Source organism: Pyrgilauda ruficollis, unplaced genomic scaffold (assembly GCF_017590135.1).
Source record: "Pyrgilauda ruficollis isolate IOZ18807 unplaced genomic scaffold, ASM1759013v1 scaffold87, whole genome shotgun sequence".
NCBI classification, from domain to species: domain Eukaryota; kingdom Metazoa; phylum Chordata; class Aves; order Passeriformes; family Passeridae; genus Pyrgilauda; species Pyrgilauda ruficollis.
In genome coordinates this window covers 2,019,371-2,037,988 of record NW_024530710.1, presented here as the reverse complement: position 1 = coordinate 2,037,988, position 18,618 = coordinate 2,019,371, and the positions used below count along the sequence as shown (strand labels likewise).

At 36.8% G+C, this 18,618-nt stretch overlaps 1 protein-coding gene across 4 annotated transcripts in view; it reads right to left on the bottom strand.

The window, feature by feature from the left end:
• Positions 1 to 1,569: 1,569 nt before the first annotated feature.
• The window catches only part of EFR3A (EFR3 homolog A), a 76,973-nt gene continuing 59,924 nt past the window's right edge, over positions 1,570 to 18,618 (bottom strand). For 3 of the 4 annotated variants that reach the window (XM_041488096.1, XM_041488098.1, XM_041488097.1), the window contains 8 exons: positions 17,372 to 17,503; positions 16,819 to 16,886; positions 15,459 to 15,586; positions 10,889 to 10,977; positions 7,574 to 7,622; positions 6,539 to 6,642; positions 5,901 to 5,950; positions 1,570 to 4,619 (listed from right to left, as the gene is read on the bottom strand). In XM_041488096.1, the coding sequence (XP_041344030.1) occupies positions 4,514 to 4,619; positions 5,901 to 5,950; positions 6,539 to 6,642; positions 7,574 to 7,622; positions 10,889 to 10,977; positions 15,459 to 15,586; positions 16,819 to 16,886; positions 17,372 to 17,503 (726 nt within the window). In that variant the 3' untranslated portion in view covers positions 1,570 to 4,513. The remainder of the gene's footprint in view (positions 4,620 to 5,900; positions 5,951 to 6,538; positions 6,643 to 7,573; positions 7,623 to 10,888; positions 10,978 to 15,458; positions 15,587 to 16,818; positions 16,887 to 17,371; positions 17,504 to 18,618) is intronic. The other variant, XM_041488099.1, reaches the window with a different exon arrangement.

The window sequence follows — 18,618 nt, the reverse complement described above, 5'->3', positions numbered from 1 at the left end:
CAATAACATCAGTTCATCTCTTTGACAAGAGCGGTGCTGCTGCTCTGAACACTGCATCTTAAAATAAACTCCCATTCCTTTCTGCTAATTATTACTACCTTCATGGTTATGCAAACATTCACTCAACCATGCTGAATTTTCTGACTGCAGAGATAGGGATGGATCATTTAGTCAATCAGGTAGAAGAGAAATAACAAAATAAGTATGTTTTTGTTCAGGCAGTGTTGTCATTAATTCCTTTAGGCTTTTTTCCCCAGTAACTATTTCAGGAAGAGTTTAACACCCAAGTTGTGTCCTAATTCCTACCACATGAATTGTGATGATAAAATGAAGTCTTAAATAATCTAGTCATGATTAGCTACATTTATTCATAATCAGAGATCAGTACTAAAATAATTTTAAAATAACACGCAGATCAAAATGAAATATTTAGCATAACTTTTTTCTTTCTTCTCTCATTGTCATAGTCACTTTACACCATATTTTTCATAGATTTGTAGCACAGCTGGCCAAAACCTATCTGTTTCCCAAAAGCAAACAACTAATTTATTAACTACTAATTACAAATATTTCCTACTTCAATATTTTAACTTTTTAATCACTGAATTCTTTGCCTGTCCCATGGGCACCGACACCTTTCATTAGACCAAATGAAAAAGCTCAAAAGCTTTTTCAAGCTCAAAGCCCCTTCCAACCTGGGGTCTCAAAACCCTTTCCAACCTGGCCATGAACACTTCCAGGGATGTGGCATCCACAGCTTCTGTGGGCAGCCTGTGCCAGGGCCTCACCACCCTCACAGGAAAGAATTTCTTCCTGATATCTAATCTAAACCTACTCTTTCAATTTGGAGTCATTCTTTCTTGTCTTACCACTGCATGCCCTTCCCAAAGTCCCTCTTCAGCTCTCCTGAATCCCCTTTAGGTAATTCAAAGTGCTATAAAGTCTTCCCAGAGCCAGGGGAAATAATGTTCCTCCAGGATGAACAGCCCCAACTCCTTCTGTCTCCACAGCAGAGATGCTCCAGCCCCTTGATCAACTTTGTGACCTCCTCTGGACAAGTCAACTTCTTGTTCTGGGGGCTCCAGAGCAGGATGCAGGACCTCAGGGGGGGTCTCCCAAGGGCAGAGTAGAGGGGGACAATCCCCTCCCTTGCCCTGCTGCCCATGGGGCACTGGGTGCAGCCCAGGACACCTTTGGTTTCTGGGCTGCCAGAGCACATTGCTGGGACATGTTGAGCTTCTCACCCACCAACACCCCCAAGTCCTCCCCAGGGCTGCTCTCAATCCATTTCTCCCAGACTGTGTTTGTGCTTGGGGTTACCCTGATCCCAGGGGCAGGACCTTGCACTTGGCCTTGTTGAACCTCACAGGATTCTCACAGCCCCACCTCTCAAGCCTGTCCAGGTTTAATAGTAAATAAATGTAGTAGTTTAATAAAAATGCAATGCTGTAATATCTGCAAAAAACAAATGGGTGTGCAAACTGAGGGGTATTTTAAGTGCTACAAAATTAGTAATTAATATATAAATTGTGAGCAGTAAAAATTAACTGACACCTTAGAAAAGATTAATTTTTAAATTTTGGTTTATTTTATTGCTTAAATATAGATTGCACAGTGTGTTCTTACATTTATTGAAACTGGTTCATTACATACAGTACAGAATATATTACCATTGGAACAACAGACAAATTAGCCCTACTCTGATTTGGACAACAGGCTATTTCTACCTCTTAGTATGACCATGAATTTAATTTATTTTAAAGTGACTCACTACCAAAAGCTATGTTTTTTTCAAGATGACATAATAGGAAAGAGAACCCCAAGCAACAGCTGAAGTACATTTAAACTGGGTATCAATTATAACCATTAAGACAATGCTCAGTGTGTTGCAGATAACACAGGGCCAGTTTGCATAAGGAGCTTTTAAGTTCCGCAGCTGGTCTGAAGAACATAAAGAGAAGTGAAACAAAGCAGCTTTGTACTGTACAACAAACAGCATTCTTAATTCCTTTGGTTTCATTCATTGGCTCATATAACAATAACTACCAAACCAATACATTTTACAGTCACTCCCATCTCCCATGTGTCTAGAAAGGCCAGAGTGAACCAATTATCAACTTACAGTCTCCTCAGAGTGAACCAACTATCAACTTACATACTCCCTGAATTTCCATAAAGGAAGAAATTAAATATCATGTGAACACACAGGGCGTTACAAACTCTCCACTCCCTGCAGTACACCTGCACAACACCTGCATTTCCCAAACTGAACACTGGAAAGACAGTAACCTACCATCACCATAAAGGAAAAATACTTCATCAACAGAACAAAAAATGAAATGCTGAATCTAGTTTTTTCACATGCAGCATTCATGCAACAGAATTCAATCACAGAAACAATCCTGTATTTACAGCACAGTCTCCATACTGCACAAGTGCAAACAGAAGTACATTCTGTGTTACTCAGACTCCTTCTTTTTGTACAAAAGTGCCAAGTGTTATTCTTAAAAAAATGACAGAGTGGGTAGGTTTTTTACACTCTATCCCTATGTTGGATTTACTTTTTAAAAAATTACAGTCTTTATACAGCCAAAAAAACTATTAGTCTTACCTTAAAAAAAAAAAAAAGAAAAAAAAAGTGAAAACTAAAAGCTAGAGTCCTATTTATGTGTAGACTGTGGTCTGATCAGGCTGATACGCTGCAGCAGTAAAAATCACAACGGAATGCTGTAGATAAGGGGCTGTTTCGTCATCCACTAACAGCTGTGATTGCACTGTTAAACTGAAAAGAAGGTCTCAATTACCTTTTGCGCTTTGTGAATGCTTTCTGAAACTCTCAGCATGTCATCTCATAGGTTTAAGTAGCTGATATTTCTCTGTGTCATGCCACATCAGGCCTTTAAATGTAGTCCAGAACAATACTGGACTACTGTTCAAAAATCTTAAAATCCTTTTTACAGTGGATTTGCAAATGCTCCAAACAGTCAGCAAATTAGCAGGGCTAATAATCCTTCAGGTCTTGAGTTATGCAATCAAAGATTAATTTAGGTTGGTACTTCAAAAGTCATCTAAACCAAGCTTCTGCTCAAAGCAGACCTAACTGAAGTTACTTTCTTTATGTTCACTGTTCATCCGAAACACTCAACTAAATGTCTACATTTATTATAGATATTTGTGAGCATTCATTCATGTTTGCATTGCCCCAGTCAGATTCAGACAGACTAAGGGACTTCAGACTTACTATTCATGGTATCAATGAATGCTTATTTTCTTTTTTTGCTGGCAGGATTTAGTGAGTCATAAAGACAGCCTTGATAATTATCATCAAATGTCCATGACTTACTCTATCAGTTTTACTTTATTTACATTTGAATAGTATATGCTCAGATACATAAACCTATGAAATTTACCTTAAAGGTTTGAGAAATGAAACAAAAACAAACACAGAGATGCGTCTCTAAAAATGCTTTTGCTTGAAAATATATGTAATAAATTCTTGATCTTTAAATGGTTTAATTGAGTTTACTTTCAATTTCTAAAATATCACTAAAAAGCTATTATAAACTACAGAGAAATGTCTCACAGAATATAGTTTTAGTATTTATGATTTAAAATGCCCTCAGTTTATTTTCTGCTATACTAAATATATCTCTCCTGTATTTATACTAAAGCAGACAGTAAAATACTACAGTGTTGTCAAAAGTACAGTCTGTAAACCATACATCTTAAGACATGAAATATATTGCACAATTCCGTGCTTGAAGAGGAGATTTCTCCTCGCTTATGCAAAGCTTAAGATTTAACTTTTAGCAAGAAACACAGTACATATACTGGATGTATCTATCTAAAAAGCATGTTATGTGATGCATCAAAATATACTTAACAAGTGCCCATTAATTCAGTGACTGTATTTGAACACATGTAAGGTATTGTTTTTCCATCTATTCCAAATCAAACAAGTTGAGCAGCTGTGACAGCAGGAACAAGAGGGAGCTCAGGTAGGGCTCCCCTGGTTACACTGAATGAGATGAAGCAAGCCAAAAGCATTCTAGTTTGACATAGAATTGAGTTGGAGAGGAGTAAAAAAAAAAACAAAAAAACAAACAACCAACAAAACAACCAACCAAAAAAAAAAAAACCACAAAAAACCAAACCAAACCAAAAAAAGGCTTTTCAGTTACAATATCTCAAATTAAACGAATTTGAAGCAATACAAATTCCTAGAGTAACTGAAATATTTACCTATATGGCAAGACAAGTTTTAAATCTGACTTTTACATGTACTCAAATATGAAAATGAAGAAACATGGTCTGTGAAAAACCTAACTCAAAATATATTACAGAATAAAAAAATTCAAGACAGTTTCATGAATTTGGCTACAGTAATCTGTATTTGGCTCATGTCCATCATTATATTAAAGTTAGATACAATAAACAATAAAATTTGAAAACTCATCTTGTTCTTTCTATTGTACTCTACTCTAAATAATGTCCAGCAGACTTCAGAAGACACTTAATACACACAAAGATCTGGAAACTTCATCTCATAGACTGGAACAGAATGGTAATGAGCATGTCCAGCAGTAATGGTCATCGCTCCTGAGGGGCTAGGCGGAGGACTGTGTGAGAAGCACAACCAATATACAGAATTACAGTTATATGGATTGCTTTTATATAAATTTACACACTTACAGGAGAGAAACAACATTAAACTACCCCCCCATATATATATATATATACACCAACAGTATATTACAAAATAATAAAATACCGACAGCATTTTATCCTAGTCCTGAAGTTCTAATTAAATTATCATGCCCTGAGGATTTTTATATTCTTGCCTGTATCATCAATTTCACTGATATTACAGAACTATCAAAATGCATCTTACTGCTAATAAATACTATTTATCCTGCATAATGATGTGCACAACTCTCTATAATAACACCATGTACTACTTGGGGTGCTCAATATCTAATTACTTTCTCAATCAGATGCAGCATTGGGAAAACAACAGCATCCTGCAATACTACTGACAGACACAGAGATACTGTAAGACACAATGAATGGTTTCTGGATATTCTCCGTTATCAGGAAGATTCAAAGAAGTAAGAAAATATAAAAGTACTCTTTTTTAGTGCACTGGTTTTGGCTTGGATAATTTTTTTTTGCAGTGGTTGGTACAGGGCTGTGTTTTGGATTTGTGCTGGCAAGAGTGTTGATAACACAGGAATGTTTTTGTTACTGCTGAGCAGAGCTTACACAATAGTCAAGGTCTTTTCTGCTCGTCACACTGCTGGGCCAGGGTGTAGGCTGCAGGTGGGCAGGAAGTTGGGAGGGGATCCCAACTGACCCATGAGATACCCCATATCCTGTGGTGACATGCTCAGCAGTAACCTGCTGGGCCAGGGTGTAGGCTGCAGGTGGGCAGGAAGTTGGGAGGGGATCCAAATGACCCATGGGATACCCCATATCCTGTGGTGATATGCTCAGCAGTAATAGCTTTAAGGAAAGAAGCAGGAAAAAAGGGACATTCAGAGTGATGGCATTTGCCTTCCAAAGAGTCCTGCTTAGCTGGAGATGGCTGAACACCTGCCTGCCCATGGGAAGTGAATGAATTTCTTATTTTGAATTGCTAGCATGTGTGACTTTTGCTTTACCTATTAAATTGTTTTTATCTCAACCCAGGGTTTTTCTCACTTTTACCTTTCCAATTCTCTTCCTCATCCTTCTGAGGAGGGTTAAGCCAGTGGCTCCATAAGGCTACATGGGGCCTATCAGGGTTAAACCACAGCTTTCAGTTAAGGCAATTATTTTCTGCCTATTACCATCTGAAAATAGCCATAAGTGCTATATAAGTCATTTTTCAGGTATGATATTCTTCTTGCATAAAGCCTTACCGGATGGTGAGTTCCAGTATCTGTGCCAGTCTATCGTGAAGCAAGTTTGCCTAGAGAAAAAAAAAATTAAAATTGAATTATTAACTCCTAGATATTGAACTGGGCTACAATGGGTGTGCCAGGCCATACTCAGGTGAGTGTTCCACACTGCCACATTTCTTAATTTCCTTTCTCACTGCTGCAAGGATTCTGAGCCTTAAAGATGTATTTGAGATGTATTTGTGTGAGCCTGTCCTGGGGTGCCAAGAATTATATAGCAAAGTCTGCTATTGCAGACAGTTCAACAAAATACATTTAGTTATTTAGAATACATAGTGGGTTAAATGCTGCTCCAGTTATCCCAGAATGAAATAGGAATGGACTGTGAACCTGGATTTCAAAGAAAGCAAGGAAGAAGAATTAAGGTGAAGAATGTACAAGTTACCCATTACCTTCCCAATGGTCTAGGAACAAACAAAAAACACACTTCAAATTACTGGAATCTCCCACTACTGACAGCAGTGGAGACAAAACAAAGAACTGAACTTCCAAACAAGTAACAGCAGCAGTGACATGACAACTTAAATCACCTTCAGTCAGCACATGCCCACTAATGCCTACACTGATATCCTCAGTGCGAACATTCTGCAGAAACTCACTTTGGTTTCACACTGAGCTGCGATTTCCTCAAATGGTGCTTTTTGGAACTTTTCAATCACAAGACGCCTCTTTTCCTTTTCCTGTTCTTCAAGTCCATTGTTATCTTAAAGGAATAATGAAAAAAAAAATTAAAGACAAATGCAATCTTTGCCTATGAAGTACAAGAAATATCAAATGCGCATTGCAGAAGTGAATAAGGATTGTGCCTGAAGTGGTGCAACCATTCTCAAGTGAGCTGTCATCTGGCATTGCTCCTAAAACAAAATGCAGATGAAATTTCACGGAGATGGCTTGAGGACCCAATTTTTCCCCTTTCTTACTAAGTCTTTAATTAGAAGTAACATCTAAGCTCCCTTTTGCTTTATTGCCTGCACTTCTCACTGCACAAAGGTTCAGATTCAAGAGGAAGCAAGAATCTCCCAGTATCATACTGACAAGTGGCCAGAGTTTTCTTAGTGTTTAGAATGTGTCTACTGTTCTAAACATCAATGTTTAATCCAGATTTTTAACAGGATTTTGGTAGGCTGAAAAGCATTAATTAGCAATTACTTATAGTAATATGAAATAAGGAATCTGGATAATTCTATATTCTCGCAGCCAGGTCACTTGTCAGAAAAATATTCTTTAAAAAAATCTTAGTACTTTAAAATCCTCGATGTGAATTTACAACCTATTTTTTGAATTCACTGAAGACCCAAAAGTCTTAATACATAAAAAATACTCAAGTTACCTCATAAGTAATCACTCAATGTAACTTGAATATCTCACATTTATAACTTTGTCTGTACTGCAAATGTAATAGATGACAGGCATTTCCACATGCTTTTCATTCAGCCCCATTAACTGCAGAAAATGAATTCACTAACATTATCAAGATATCATTTCAGAGATTTAGAAATAAATAACTGGAGTTCTAAATAAAATTACTAGCTGAAAAGGAAAAAAATAGTATTTTATGTTCTTCTGGCCTCCTTTTTCTTCAGCAAGTCCATAGTAATTGCAAACTATGCTGCACAAACTGTAACAAATCTTACCAATGGCTTTCTTCAAAGCTTCAAAGGTGATTTCTTCAGTATTATCAACCTAAACACATAGAAACAAAACTCCTTAATCATCACATATAGCATAAAAGCTTTTAAAAAATAAGGAATATGATAAAACACGGAAGGTCAAAACAGCCAGAACTTTTCTGCCTCCAATAACTTCATCTGGACTTTCTGTGACAGCCAACAGATCACTAATTCACACCTTTAAGCCACTGAAATTAGTGACGAAATTTTTATCCAATGAGATCAAGGAAGACTTTCCAAATTGTACTCAAGATGCTCTATGGCAACAATACCTTATAAATGGATTTGGATTTTGGCAGAAGAGTCCTTTAGGTCAGGAATAAGCTATAGTGTTTCTATACTGTAAAATCTCAGTACTGGTTCTCAGGCAGCTGTTGCCAATGTCACCTGCTTCCTGGGGCTCACTGAGCTACCAGCAATGTGATGCTAAAATGGGAGCTGACAGTGGAGTGTAGACTGGAAAATGGTTACTGCTTTAGGCTACTTTGTACCATGATGGATCCAAACAATTTGGTGTTTATATCATAAATGCTGGAGTTAAAGGGCTCTTCATAACAAGCTATGCGTGATGCACTGAGAAAATCTGTTCATCTACAGATAGGAATATCCCTATCTGCTGCTGCAGATGCACTTCACCAGGAATTGCTTGAGGATGCAAAATTACCAAAGTGCTTCAATTCTTTATAGACCTAGTTTCTGCACCAGTAAATATATTTATAGTGAAGCCACCCTCTTGGCATTAGGGGAGAATGTTTAGATGGATGAACAGTCTTCACCTGAATATAACATGGTTTCTTGCCTTGAATTTCCCCACTTCAATTCTTCCAACATGTGAACAGGCAGCACTTTTATTCTTCCTGATAAACACTAACTCTTTAGAATGGTCCAATATGATTTATGATAAGAGGTAAGGTAGCAAAAAGTTCCTTTATTCCATTCAGAAGATTATGAGTTCTTTCAATTTTTTAATTTATTGGCTTGAACTACTGTTAAGGAAAAAAGGAAGTAGCTGCTTCCTTTTTACTTGAGAGTTATTTCATGAGTTCCAGCTGTAAATTATATTTTTCTAACAGGTTTTACATAATAAACATGTATTCTCTACCTCTGAATAAATAAAAATTAATAAATAGTGAAACACCCTTTTTTTGTCAAATATTTGTGGATATGGCTACAGATCAAGAGTACTGAGGTTCTGAAAAAATCTTTTCTACAACTGATATTTGGAAAATGTTAAGTTTTTTATGGCTGCCTTTCATAGTGCTAGTTAACCTCCACATTAGTTGCTGATATTACCCAGCATTATACTTGGCTAATTAATATTCCAGAAGCACCACCTGCATTTACAAGTGCTTTCACCTTATAAATGGAGATAACTATGGAATAATTCACCTTCCTGAACAAGATTCACAAGATACATTCTGTGGTACCAACAGACCTGGCACCACAAAAAACGTTGAGTCCGCTGACAGCAGAACTGCATTTGCATTGTATACAATAACAGCTATTTTATTGTTAAACACTCTGCTGTCTCAGTGCAGAAATTATATCATACATCATTATGTCCTAAAACTACCATTAATTAAGTAGGTAATACTCTCAATCATAAGGATTTATGCTTGGGTTTTTTTTGCAATTGAGTTCTGCTAATGGTTATGGATTGCTATGCTGACTAATCTACACAGCAAGAAAACCAGATTTCATATATAGTATGAAGGTGCAGTCAGCTAACTGGAAAATACTGTTTTCTCTGCCTTGTAAACAAACCTCATAAAGCAAGTAAAGGAGAAATACTTTGCTTCCTGTGTTTCTGATTAATAAAATTCACATTTTTAAGAGATAAAAAGGAATTCATTATCTAAGACACTGGACTACATTAAGACCACATTAAACTGAGGACCCATAAAAGGATTTTATCTACAACCACTACATCCACTTCAAAACAGTCTGTGTATCAGTGCTTGACATAACATCAGCATAACTTGAAATCTGAAATGGAAACTTCTTTCATTTAATTCTACTTACAAGGGAGATGTTCAATTATATGTAACTACATATAATGCATGGTTTTAAAAAAGAATACTTATGTCAAACAGCCTCAGTCCTGTGAGGAGCATTTACTTGCTTCAGAAAGCTAGAGATCTGATTGTCTCACTTATTTTTCAAACATCTTTTTATTCTTTCTACTTTTATCTGTATCTTTGCTAAAGCACAAAAGCAAGAAGTGAACACAAAAGATCATCTGAGGTATAATGAGCACAAAGCAGAAAGGAATAATAATAGTAATAACAGTAATAATAATAATAATGCAAAACACATCACTTCTGTCTAAAGTAAAGCTTGCTCCTTTGCCATAGCTTAATACTGAATTTTTAACTAACACTCAGGTTGACTCAGTCCACACATTTTGCTTTGTGTCTCCAGGTAGTTTATGCTTGAAGATGTCAAAAGTAGGAACCATCTGTACCTCATCTGAGGTACAAACACCTCCATTTCAACAGCTAATCCATTGCAGCCAGCAGAAATCTACTTAATAAAAATCAGCAGAACCTTGAAAAATATTCAGTAGAAGTAGAAATTTGTTTTAAGAAATACTTCAAATGAAGTGTCAAACAATGTGGGATAATTTTAATTATAATGTGGTCTTCCTGAGGGATAATTAATATCAGCTCCTGTACCTTACATATGAACTTTTTGTTGCTACTTTATACTTCCTGTGCTGCATGTCAAACTCTTCTGGAGAGGAACAGTGACACTGGCGCACACAGCCTGCCCAGTCTTTACCTGTCCCATTCAGAGGCTTCTGTTTCTGTAGGCTTGTATCTCACAGCCCCAGGCTGTTGAACAAGTTTCTCAAATACTTCAAATGATACAGGGATACAGATGCTGAAATTTATTGTATCCCTCAAAAGGCAAAGAAAACATTTTAGAATATTTACTCATAAAATATCAGTTGTTCAGCAGGCAAATAAATGTATTGCTACACCATAATTTGTAGTACTATCTGTAAAAACTGTAGTGACAAAATACTTGACCCTTTAAAACAATAAGATCTTTATTTTTATATTTTATTTTTATTTATTTATATTTTGTATTTATTTATACAATAAGAGTGTCTTTGACAACACATTTCTGCAAATAGATACCTTAAAAAAACAAACTCCCCAAAGTATTTAAAATTGCTAGAATAATCAGCTATTTGGCTTCCTGGGAATATTTGACTTATATTCCCCTCTCCCTCCACTCAAGATGCTGCTTTAAAATAATCTGTGATTTTCATACCTTATCCTCTGCACTGCAGCCAGACAGAATATCCACCTGAAGAGACACTGTGTCCACAATACTCTTCCTCCTGGAGAGTCTGTCCTCATCTAGCATAAGAAGAAATTATGTCACTTTTTTGCATAACACTATTGAAACATGTTCAATCAAATTTCTACTCATCAGATGAAGATTTATTTCCATATGCCTGTTTAACCCAAGATCATCTATTTTATCATTTAAATTGTGAAGAATGATACATTTAGAGTTACTGCCCTAAATTACTAAACATGAAGAAAGGGAACCTTTTTATAATCCCTCCCTCCTCTCATTACAGAGCTTTTAAACTTTCCCTTGAAATTCCAGAATTTTAAAAACCAACATCTTATTCAAATGCATGATAACAGAGCACATGATGATGCATAGCTGTAAAATCCTTTACAAAAACATGAACTTTTTTTTTTTTTTTGGTTGTGAAATTGAAATATTAAGGTCTTAATTTTAAGGTAGTCTGAAACAGAAAAGGGCTTTTGGAATATGATTCATTGACAGAAGAAACAAAGATTTCTGAATGGAAATGAACAACAATCCTTCCTTATTCTTGTTGCTACAAGTACCATATTCAGCAAGTCTAAAAATCTACTGGGTGAAAAAAAATTCTCTCCATTTCTCACTTCCTACAAATATTTTAGCAGGTCCAGCTGGCCAAAAAAGTTGTCAGAATAAGACCAACTGTGCTGATACTAAAAGAAGCACAACAATTTAATTAATGCATAAGGAGATTATGATCAAATGATCCATCAGTTGATGAAATCGCCTTCTGTGGCTGCAGTCCTAGGACACTGCATCACTAGTGCTTTCTCATTTTTGACATTTAATATATTAACAAAAGATTCTAATGAATAGTAAAAATACATGTGAAGCCTTGTCATAGAGATCCTCTGATAAACAGACACTTGAGTGGCCTGACTTTTGTGTATGTCATTTACAAAACCATGAATTGCAATGTCACATTTTAGATTTTAGCCAAGATCAAGCCATTTGGACCTTGGTATTGTTATCTGATGATTTGCACTGCACAGTTAGAAGCAGCTACAGGCACTTGATACTAAAAACCAGAGAAGGACTGTAGAAGTCCCCCATGACAAGGCAATTTATGCTGGCTCTTCTGCAACCTGTGTGCTTTTGCAGTGCAAATATTGAGCATGAACAAACAGAATTCATTCCAGCAGAGCTGAACATGCTCAGCTTTTAAAAACCAATAAATAAGTTTCAGAATTTAATTTCAGAAGACACATAAATGAAATGTCATTTTAAGATCAAGAGGCAGTGAAAGAACAAGATTAGTGAAAAACACCTGAATTCTACTAATATTTGTCAGGTTCTCAGAGATCTTGAGAATTTGAAATGGCATTCTGAAGGGTTTACTGAATTTTTAATCCCTGATGGCTCACTGGTACATGACCCAATACATTCCAAATCTGAGGAAAGCACCTCAGCCCCCAAGAGAAAACACCCGACAAAAACCACATCTCTGCTGCCATCTTGCTGCTCTCTGTATAACTGACACAGAAACACCAGAAAATACGATTTAGGGACTACTTTGGACAGAATTCATTTTTGTAATGGATGCCTCACTAAACTTGCATATGAAATATGCCCATTTATCTCTAATTTCAACATATTAATGGGTAAAAAAATGTGACAATTACCATTTTTTTGTCTTATAAAATACAGTGTTTATCCACACACATGAAGGAGCCCAGGGGCTCCAGGACAGTGATGGAGTCCCAACGCCCACTGGCCCAAGGCTGTCCCAGAAGCATTGGTCCCAGTGCCTGGGCAACGGGAGCAGTTTAAAGACAATGGCTTTAAACTGAAAGAGGGTAGATTTAGATTAGATATTAGGAAGAAATTCTTTCCTATGAGGGTGGTGAGGCACTGGCACAGGTTGCCCAAAGAAGCTGTGGCTCCCCCATCCCTGGCAGTGCCCAAGACCAGGTTCGATGGGGCTTTGAACAGTCTGGGATAGTGAAGGTGTCCCTACCCATGGCAGGGGGCTTGGAACAAGATGACCTTTAAGGTGCCTCTTTTCCTGGGTGAGGGACTCTGTTTTTGTGCAGTCACTATCCTGAATGGCCACTGATTAAGATGAACCATCATTCTTTGAACAACTGAGACCTTCTTCCAACCTTCTAGAGGCCTTTGTAATGTCACTCAAAGAGTAATTAGTACCATCACAAAAATGATACCTATGGCTCTACTACCTGCTCAGGAATACAAAACAGGAAACTACTTTTTGCTAGAGTACAAAATCATGAGCAAACACAACAGCAAACCCCACAGCAGCTAACATTGCTACAGGCATGTCAAGGAGAGAAACAAAAAAAAAGCATAAGGAAACACTAAATCCACTAAGTACAACACAATTTCTGGCCTAAAGGTCTTTAGACCTTCTAAAAGCATTTTTTGACTGCACATCCTATAGGGACACACCACAGGGCAGGAGAGCAGGCTGACCTACAGCTCATTTTTACCTTTTGACTTGTGTTTGCATTTATGAGGTTTTTTGCCTGATGGAAATAGAGTAGAATTAAATATATATATATATATTATATATATATATGTAGACAAAAATGACTGATAGTCTTTTAAATTATTAGTTTTCTCCATACCTCAAGTAAGAAAGAGAAACATGTACAAAAATTTGCAAATATTAATCTCTTTCTAGTTGTTAAGAAGTATCAAGACATGAAACAAAGACAAGATGACAAAATTATGTTCTATAAGTCACTGTTAAGCATCGTAACACTGATATTTGGAAATAGCAGAAATAATTAGGATGAAATATTTACTGGCTTTTTAGATTCAACCCTAGGTTTCACAGGAATATACAAAAATAGGGATTGTTTTTTTTTTATTAAAATTAATGATCTCTTTTGAAATACTACATTCTAGCATTATAATCTTAATATCAGAAATGTAACATTTCATTGCAGTAAAAAAAGAAAAGCTTAGGAATTCCAAAATATTCACTTGGTCCTGATTCAGTTAAATGAAAAGCTTGGGAAGCTCAATATTTCACAGGATCACAGATTAATGCATTTAACTGGCAATGGCAACAGTCAAGAAACAAGTTTAGGTTGCTGCTCTTCATAAAAAATTACAAAATTCCTGAACCCATCTGATTCACATTTACTAAGGATTAAATATGGCAATTTCTCATCACCTGCAGAGGCAGTTAATCACACTTTCAGCTAAACTCAATTAATGTTGATGTCAGAACTTACGTCTCTTCCTGTGTGGGAATGCAAAGTATACAAGAAAATCTTACTGAGGTCATTTGGGTACAAATATATCTGAGTTTCTAGAAGAGGCATAACATAAATTTCAAATCAGGCTATCTTCCTCACTCCATTCTCATTCACTCAAAGCCTGTAACATTTCCTCACTTGCTGCCACCTCTTCTGCCAATTATAAAACATAAGGTTAACTGTTTTTTAAGGTGCCAGAAGAAATAAGCATAGGAACATCATCCTTTTTAGAAGAAGACAACCAGCAACAGAAAACAGCTACTGTGTCTGTGCTGGAACATATCACTAATGTGCCTGCTTGCATTTGGGACAAAACCACACCTGCTGTCTGGAGAACTCGATTCCTCCCACAATACCTATCCAAAAGAGAGATTCAAGAGCAGGCAGCAATGTCTCTGAATCAGACTGCAAGAGAACACATCTGGCCCTCACTATCTGTATGTACTTTGGTTCTTTCTATGTGTGAGTTAGAGAATACAGAAATCATATTTTACTGCCAGGTACTTTAAAAAGGCCATGCTTTGGCTTGGGGTATATCCCCTCGTCTATTACAATAGCAACTCGTTATATACAGCCGCAAAACACACATGGTTAAGAACAAATTCTTCAATCAAATTTTTTTCAGTAATTTGTTCAATTGGCTGTTGAAAATATATTAAAAGCCAAAACCACACAACTGTCACATACTAGCTAGTCCTTCTCACATTATTCAGTCAGCTTGTGCAGCACCAATTCACACAAACCTTCCTCAGGCAACACTCATTTCCACAGATACCTGACACTAAGCTTGCATAGGTATCTGATGGGGGAAAATATCTCATTCTTGCTTAAATTAACATCTGCTCACTGATAATTTAACTAAGGCAAATAAATCAGCACAAGACCATATGGCAAAAGGATGGAGTATCTTTCATCCAATGTTTACATGAAAAGGATAAAGCAAGCTGACTTGTATATTCCTTCCTCATTTTCTAGATCAAGTTAGTGCAGATGTTCTTTTGAAGCAGGGACTTCATTAAAGAGTCAAAGTGGGTTCTAGGACCTTCTGCCTCACTTCCATTCTTTAAGGAAAAAAAAAAAATCTTTGAAACTTCTTAGCAATAATACAGTAGCTACTGAGAAAGAAAAAACCAAAAAAAAAAACACCTTGAGAAGACAAAATTATCTGATTAGATTTTGTTACCAAGCTGTCACATTACATTCATTGGCACACAACACATTAGGAAAACATTCTTAATAACTGGTACTAAGTGGTGTTGTTACTAATCACCACTTACCTGTTACCTGGGGCACATATGGAACTGACAGTCTTTCCACGTTGTATCCACTGCCTCCTAATGATTCTGCAATCTTGTTGGTCAGGAAAAACAGATCTGTTTCATCCTTCTCCAAGGATTTTGGAAGACTGTCAAAACATATATTTGAAGTTATAGTCTACCAATAGATATTTGTTGGTTAAGTAAAATATTTTTCTAATGTCTGTGAGCAACCAAGAACGGTCAATGGTAATGATTTGATGGAAATAAAGCTTGGTCAGTTTTTTAGGAATGAATACACACCTAAGTCCACTGAAAACCTCTGCAGTATTTTAGATTACTTAACACTTCTTGTTTATCTCAAATATGTTCTTCACCTATTCTGCTACATCTTGAGAGAATACGATCTCTGCTACATAAAAAAAAAACCAAAAAAACCAAAAAAAACCCAAACCTGCACAGCAACAGTAACATTAATAGTAATTAATTAACTGTAGTATTTGTCATTTGCCAGCAGTGTGCCCTTGTGGCAAAAAAGACTTAGGGTATCCTGGGCTGCATCAGGAGGTCGAGGAAGGACATCCTTGCCTTTTATTCAGGTCTGGTAAGGCCACACCTGGAGTGCTGAGTCAGGAGCTGGGCTAGCCAGGACATGCAGGGAGCCCACCACAGGGTCACTAAGGTGGATCACGGGGCTGGAGTATCTCCAATGAAGACTGAGAGGGCTGGGCCAGTTCAGCATGGAGAGGAAAAAGTGGCTCTCATCAGTGTGTACAGCTCCCAGAGGGTGGAAAGGCCTCAGAACTAAGCAGCTCTCAGTGCTGCTCTGTGACAGAACCAGAGGCAAAGGGCACAAACTGAGACACAGAAGGTTCTGGGAACATCAGGAAACATCAGGAAACTTTTTTGTGTGAAGGTGAAGGGGACCAAGCACTGGTGCAGGTTACCCAGAGAGGTTGTGGAGTCTCCATCCTTGAAGATATTACAAAGCATCTGGATGTGCTCCTGCACAGTCTGCTCTAGGTGACCCTGCTTAAGCAGGGGGCTTGGACCAGATGACCTTGAGATCCCTCCAGCTTCACCCATTCTGTGATTCAGTGAAAATTTGTTTTGCTCTTGTTGTTTATTTTGCTCAGTGTTAGCACAGGGAGCATCCTATTGTGCATAAATGCCTCTGACTACTATAAAAAAGTCTGAAGCCAACTTTTTTTTCCCCCCTATAAGTGTACATGCTTTTATTCCTTGGGATTCTTCCTCCTGTCTGGAACACCATAAAACCTCTGTTTTTTTTGACATATGGAACATTTCTCAATGATGTATAATTTTTAATAGGAAAATAGGGACTTCACCATCCACTAATTCCCATTTTGTATCTACTTACTTGGATTTGTCTTTGAAAATTGTTTCTGGTAGAAAATAAGCTGCTTCCACACTTCTGGTTTCAATGACCTGAAAAAAACCCCATGTCAAATAGTTCAAAAGGAATAGTTTCATAGTTTTTTTCTTCAACACCTAACCTTTACTAACATCAGCCTCAAAACAAATGAGACATTTGGGATTTCTTTTAACCATGGAAAGAGACTGTGGCTCTCACCCTTTAGACTAAAAATCTGGTTCTCATGGTCTTGTGCATGTCAATACTATTTTATCAAAGACAGCGGGGCCGTAAAGTCTTATACCAGTTAGAGATTTGGCCCTTTATATATGGCACCACGAGCAAAATAAAATGCTGTATCTTGAGAGAAGATTATTTTGTTTATAATCTTAAGAATCAGCAAGTAATGCCATGAGAGTCTGAAGATCAAGAACAATGTCAGTGGACACAAATAGGGGAGATCAACACAACTAGCAAGCACCTGACACAAGTTATTTACTGATTTTACAGAAGACTCTGTATTGCTCTAAATGACCTGAATTATTTAACCATGTCTTACCTTGCTGACATGCTGACAAAAGGCAGGAACTGCAATCATCTGACTCAGGAAGTTCAGATATGCTGCAACCAATGCCATGACACCACAACGATTAAACATTGGCAGATTATCCTCATTGATGATGGCAATGTCCTGAAATATAAGGGGTAGCATGATGTTTTCCAAAGTTAGCAGGCTGTCCTGAATACATGGAAGTCAAAATTATCATTGCTAACACTGTCTGACATATGATGTTTATCTGCTATTACTCAACATTTGATATCTCTCATCTTAAAATTCTAGTCTTTTTGCTCACTCCTGAAGTAGGAATATGTTGATCTGAAGTTAGAGAGTTTAAAATGTTCAACCATTAGGAAGAAAAATAAATTTACTCAACTCAAAATTCTATTTCTCAGGAAGTACAGGTTAATGACTGGTAGTCTCTTGTCCTTATCACCTGTTGATTATAACATTTTCTCAGGAAAATTAGAAACAGCAGTTTGATAATAAGGATCAACAGTGTGAATCACAGATACAGCACAATTAATGCATATTAGCACTTCTGTGTTTATTCAGATTACATTATTTTTCCTCTCATTAGGAGTAAAACTCCTAATGTCATTTCCACCAAGTAAGGATTTGGTTAATTGCATATTTTAAAATTAAGGATGTACACTGCATTGCAGATGTTTGATAATACAGCTGCACATTTGGGAATAAGGTTAATGACAGAATAAACTGGGAATAGAGGGCACGATTTCATCAAATTTACAGAGCACACATTAGCAGTGTTTTATTTTTGACTTCAACACAGATAAACTTAGTAAGTTATCCAGTTTCCTTGAGGACTGTATGGAAGTATGAGTTAATAGTTGAACCTATTAAGGAAATGTTAAGGAATAAAGCCTAAAATACTAAGAGAATATTACTGTAAGGAAAGATTAAATAGACTGGTTTAGTAACTATTCCCAACCAATCAATTAATTATACAGAAGTTTTCATCCTGGGTGCAGACAGTCCATACATTTTATACAGAACACAAGATCATAGGCTGATAGAACACCCTGCTAATGAGTATCAGCAATTCTAATAAATGTTTCAACAAATTTCCACATCTGCTGTTTTTCCTGAACAGCACATGCTATGGAAGTTTGTTACAAAACCGATTAGATGAAGTTTCCCCGTAAGCAAGTGGTACATACAAAGTGTGCTTCCTTAGTGATCAATCAAGTTCAGATCAAATTATGAGAGTTCCAATTTGAAGATCA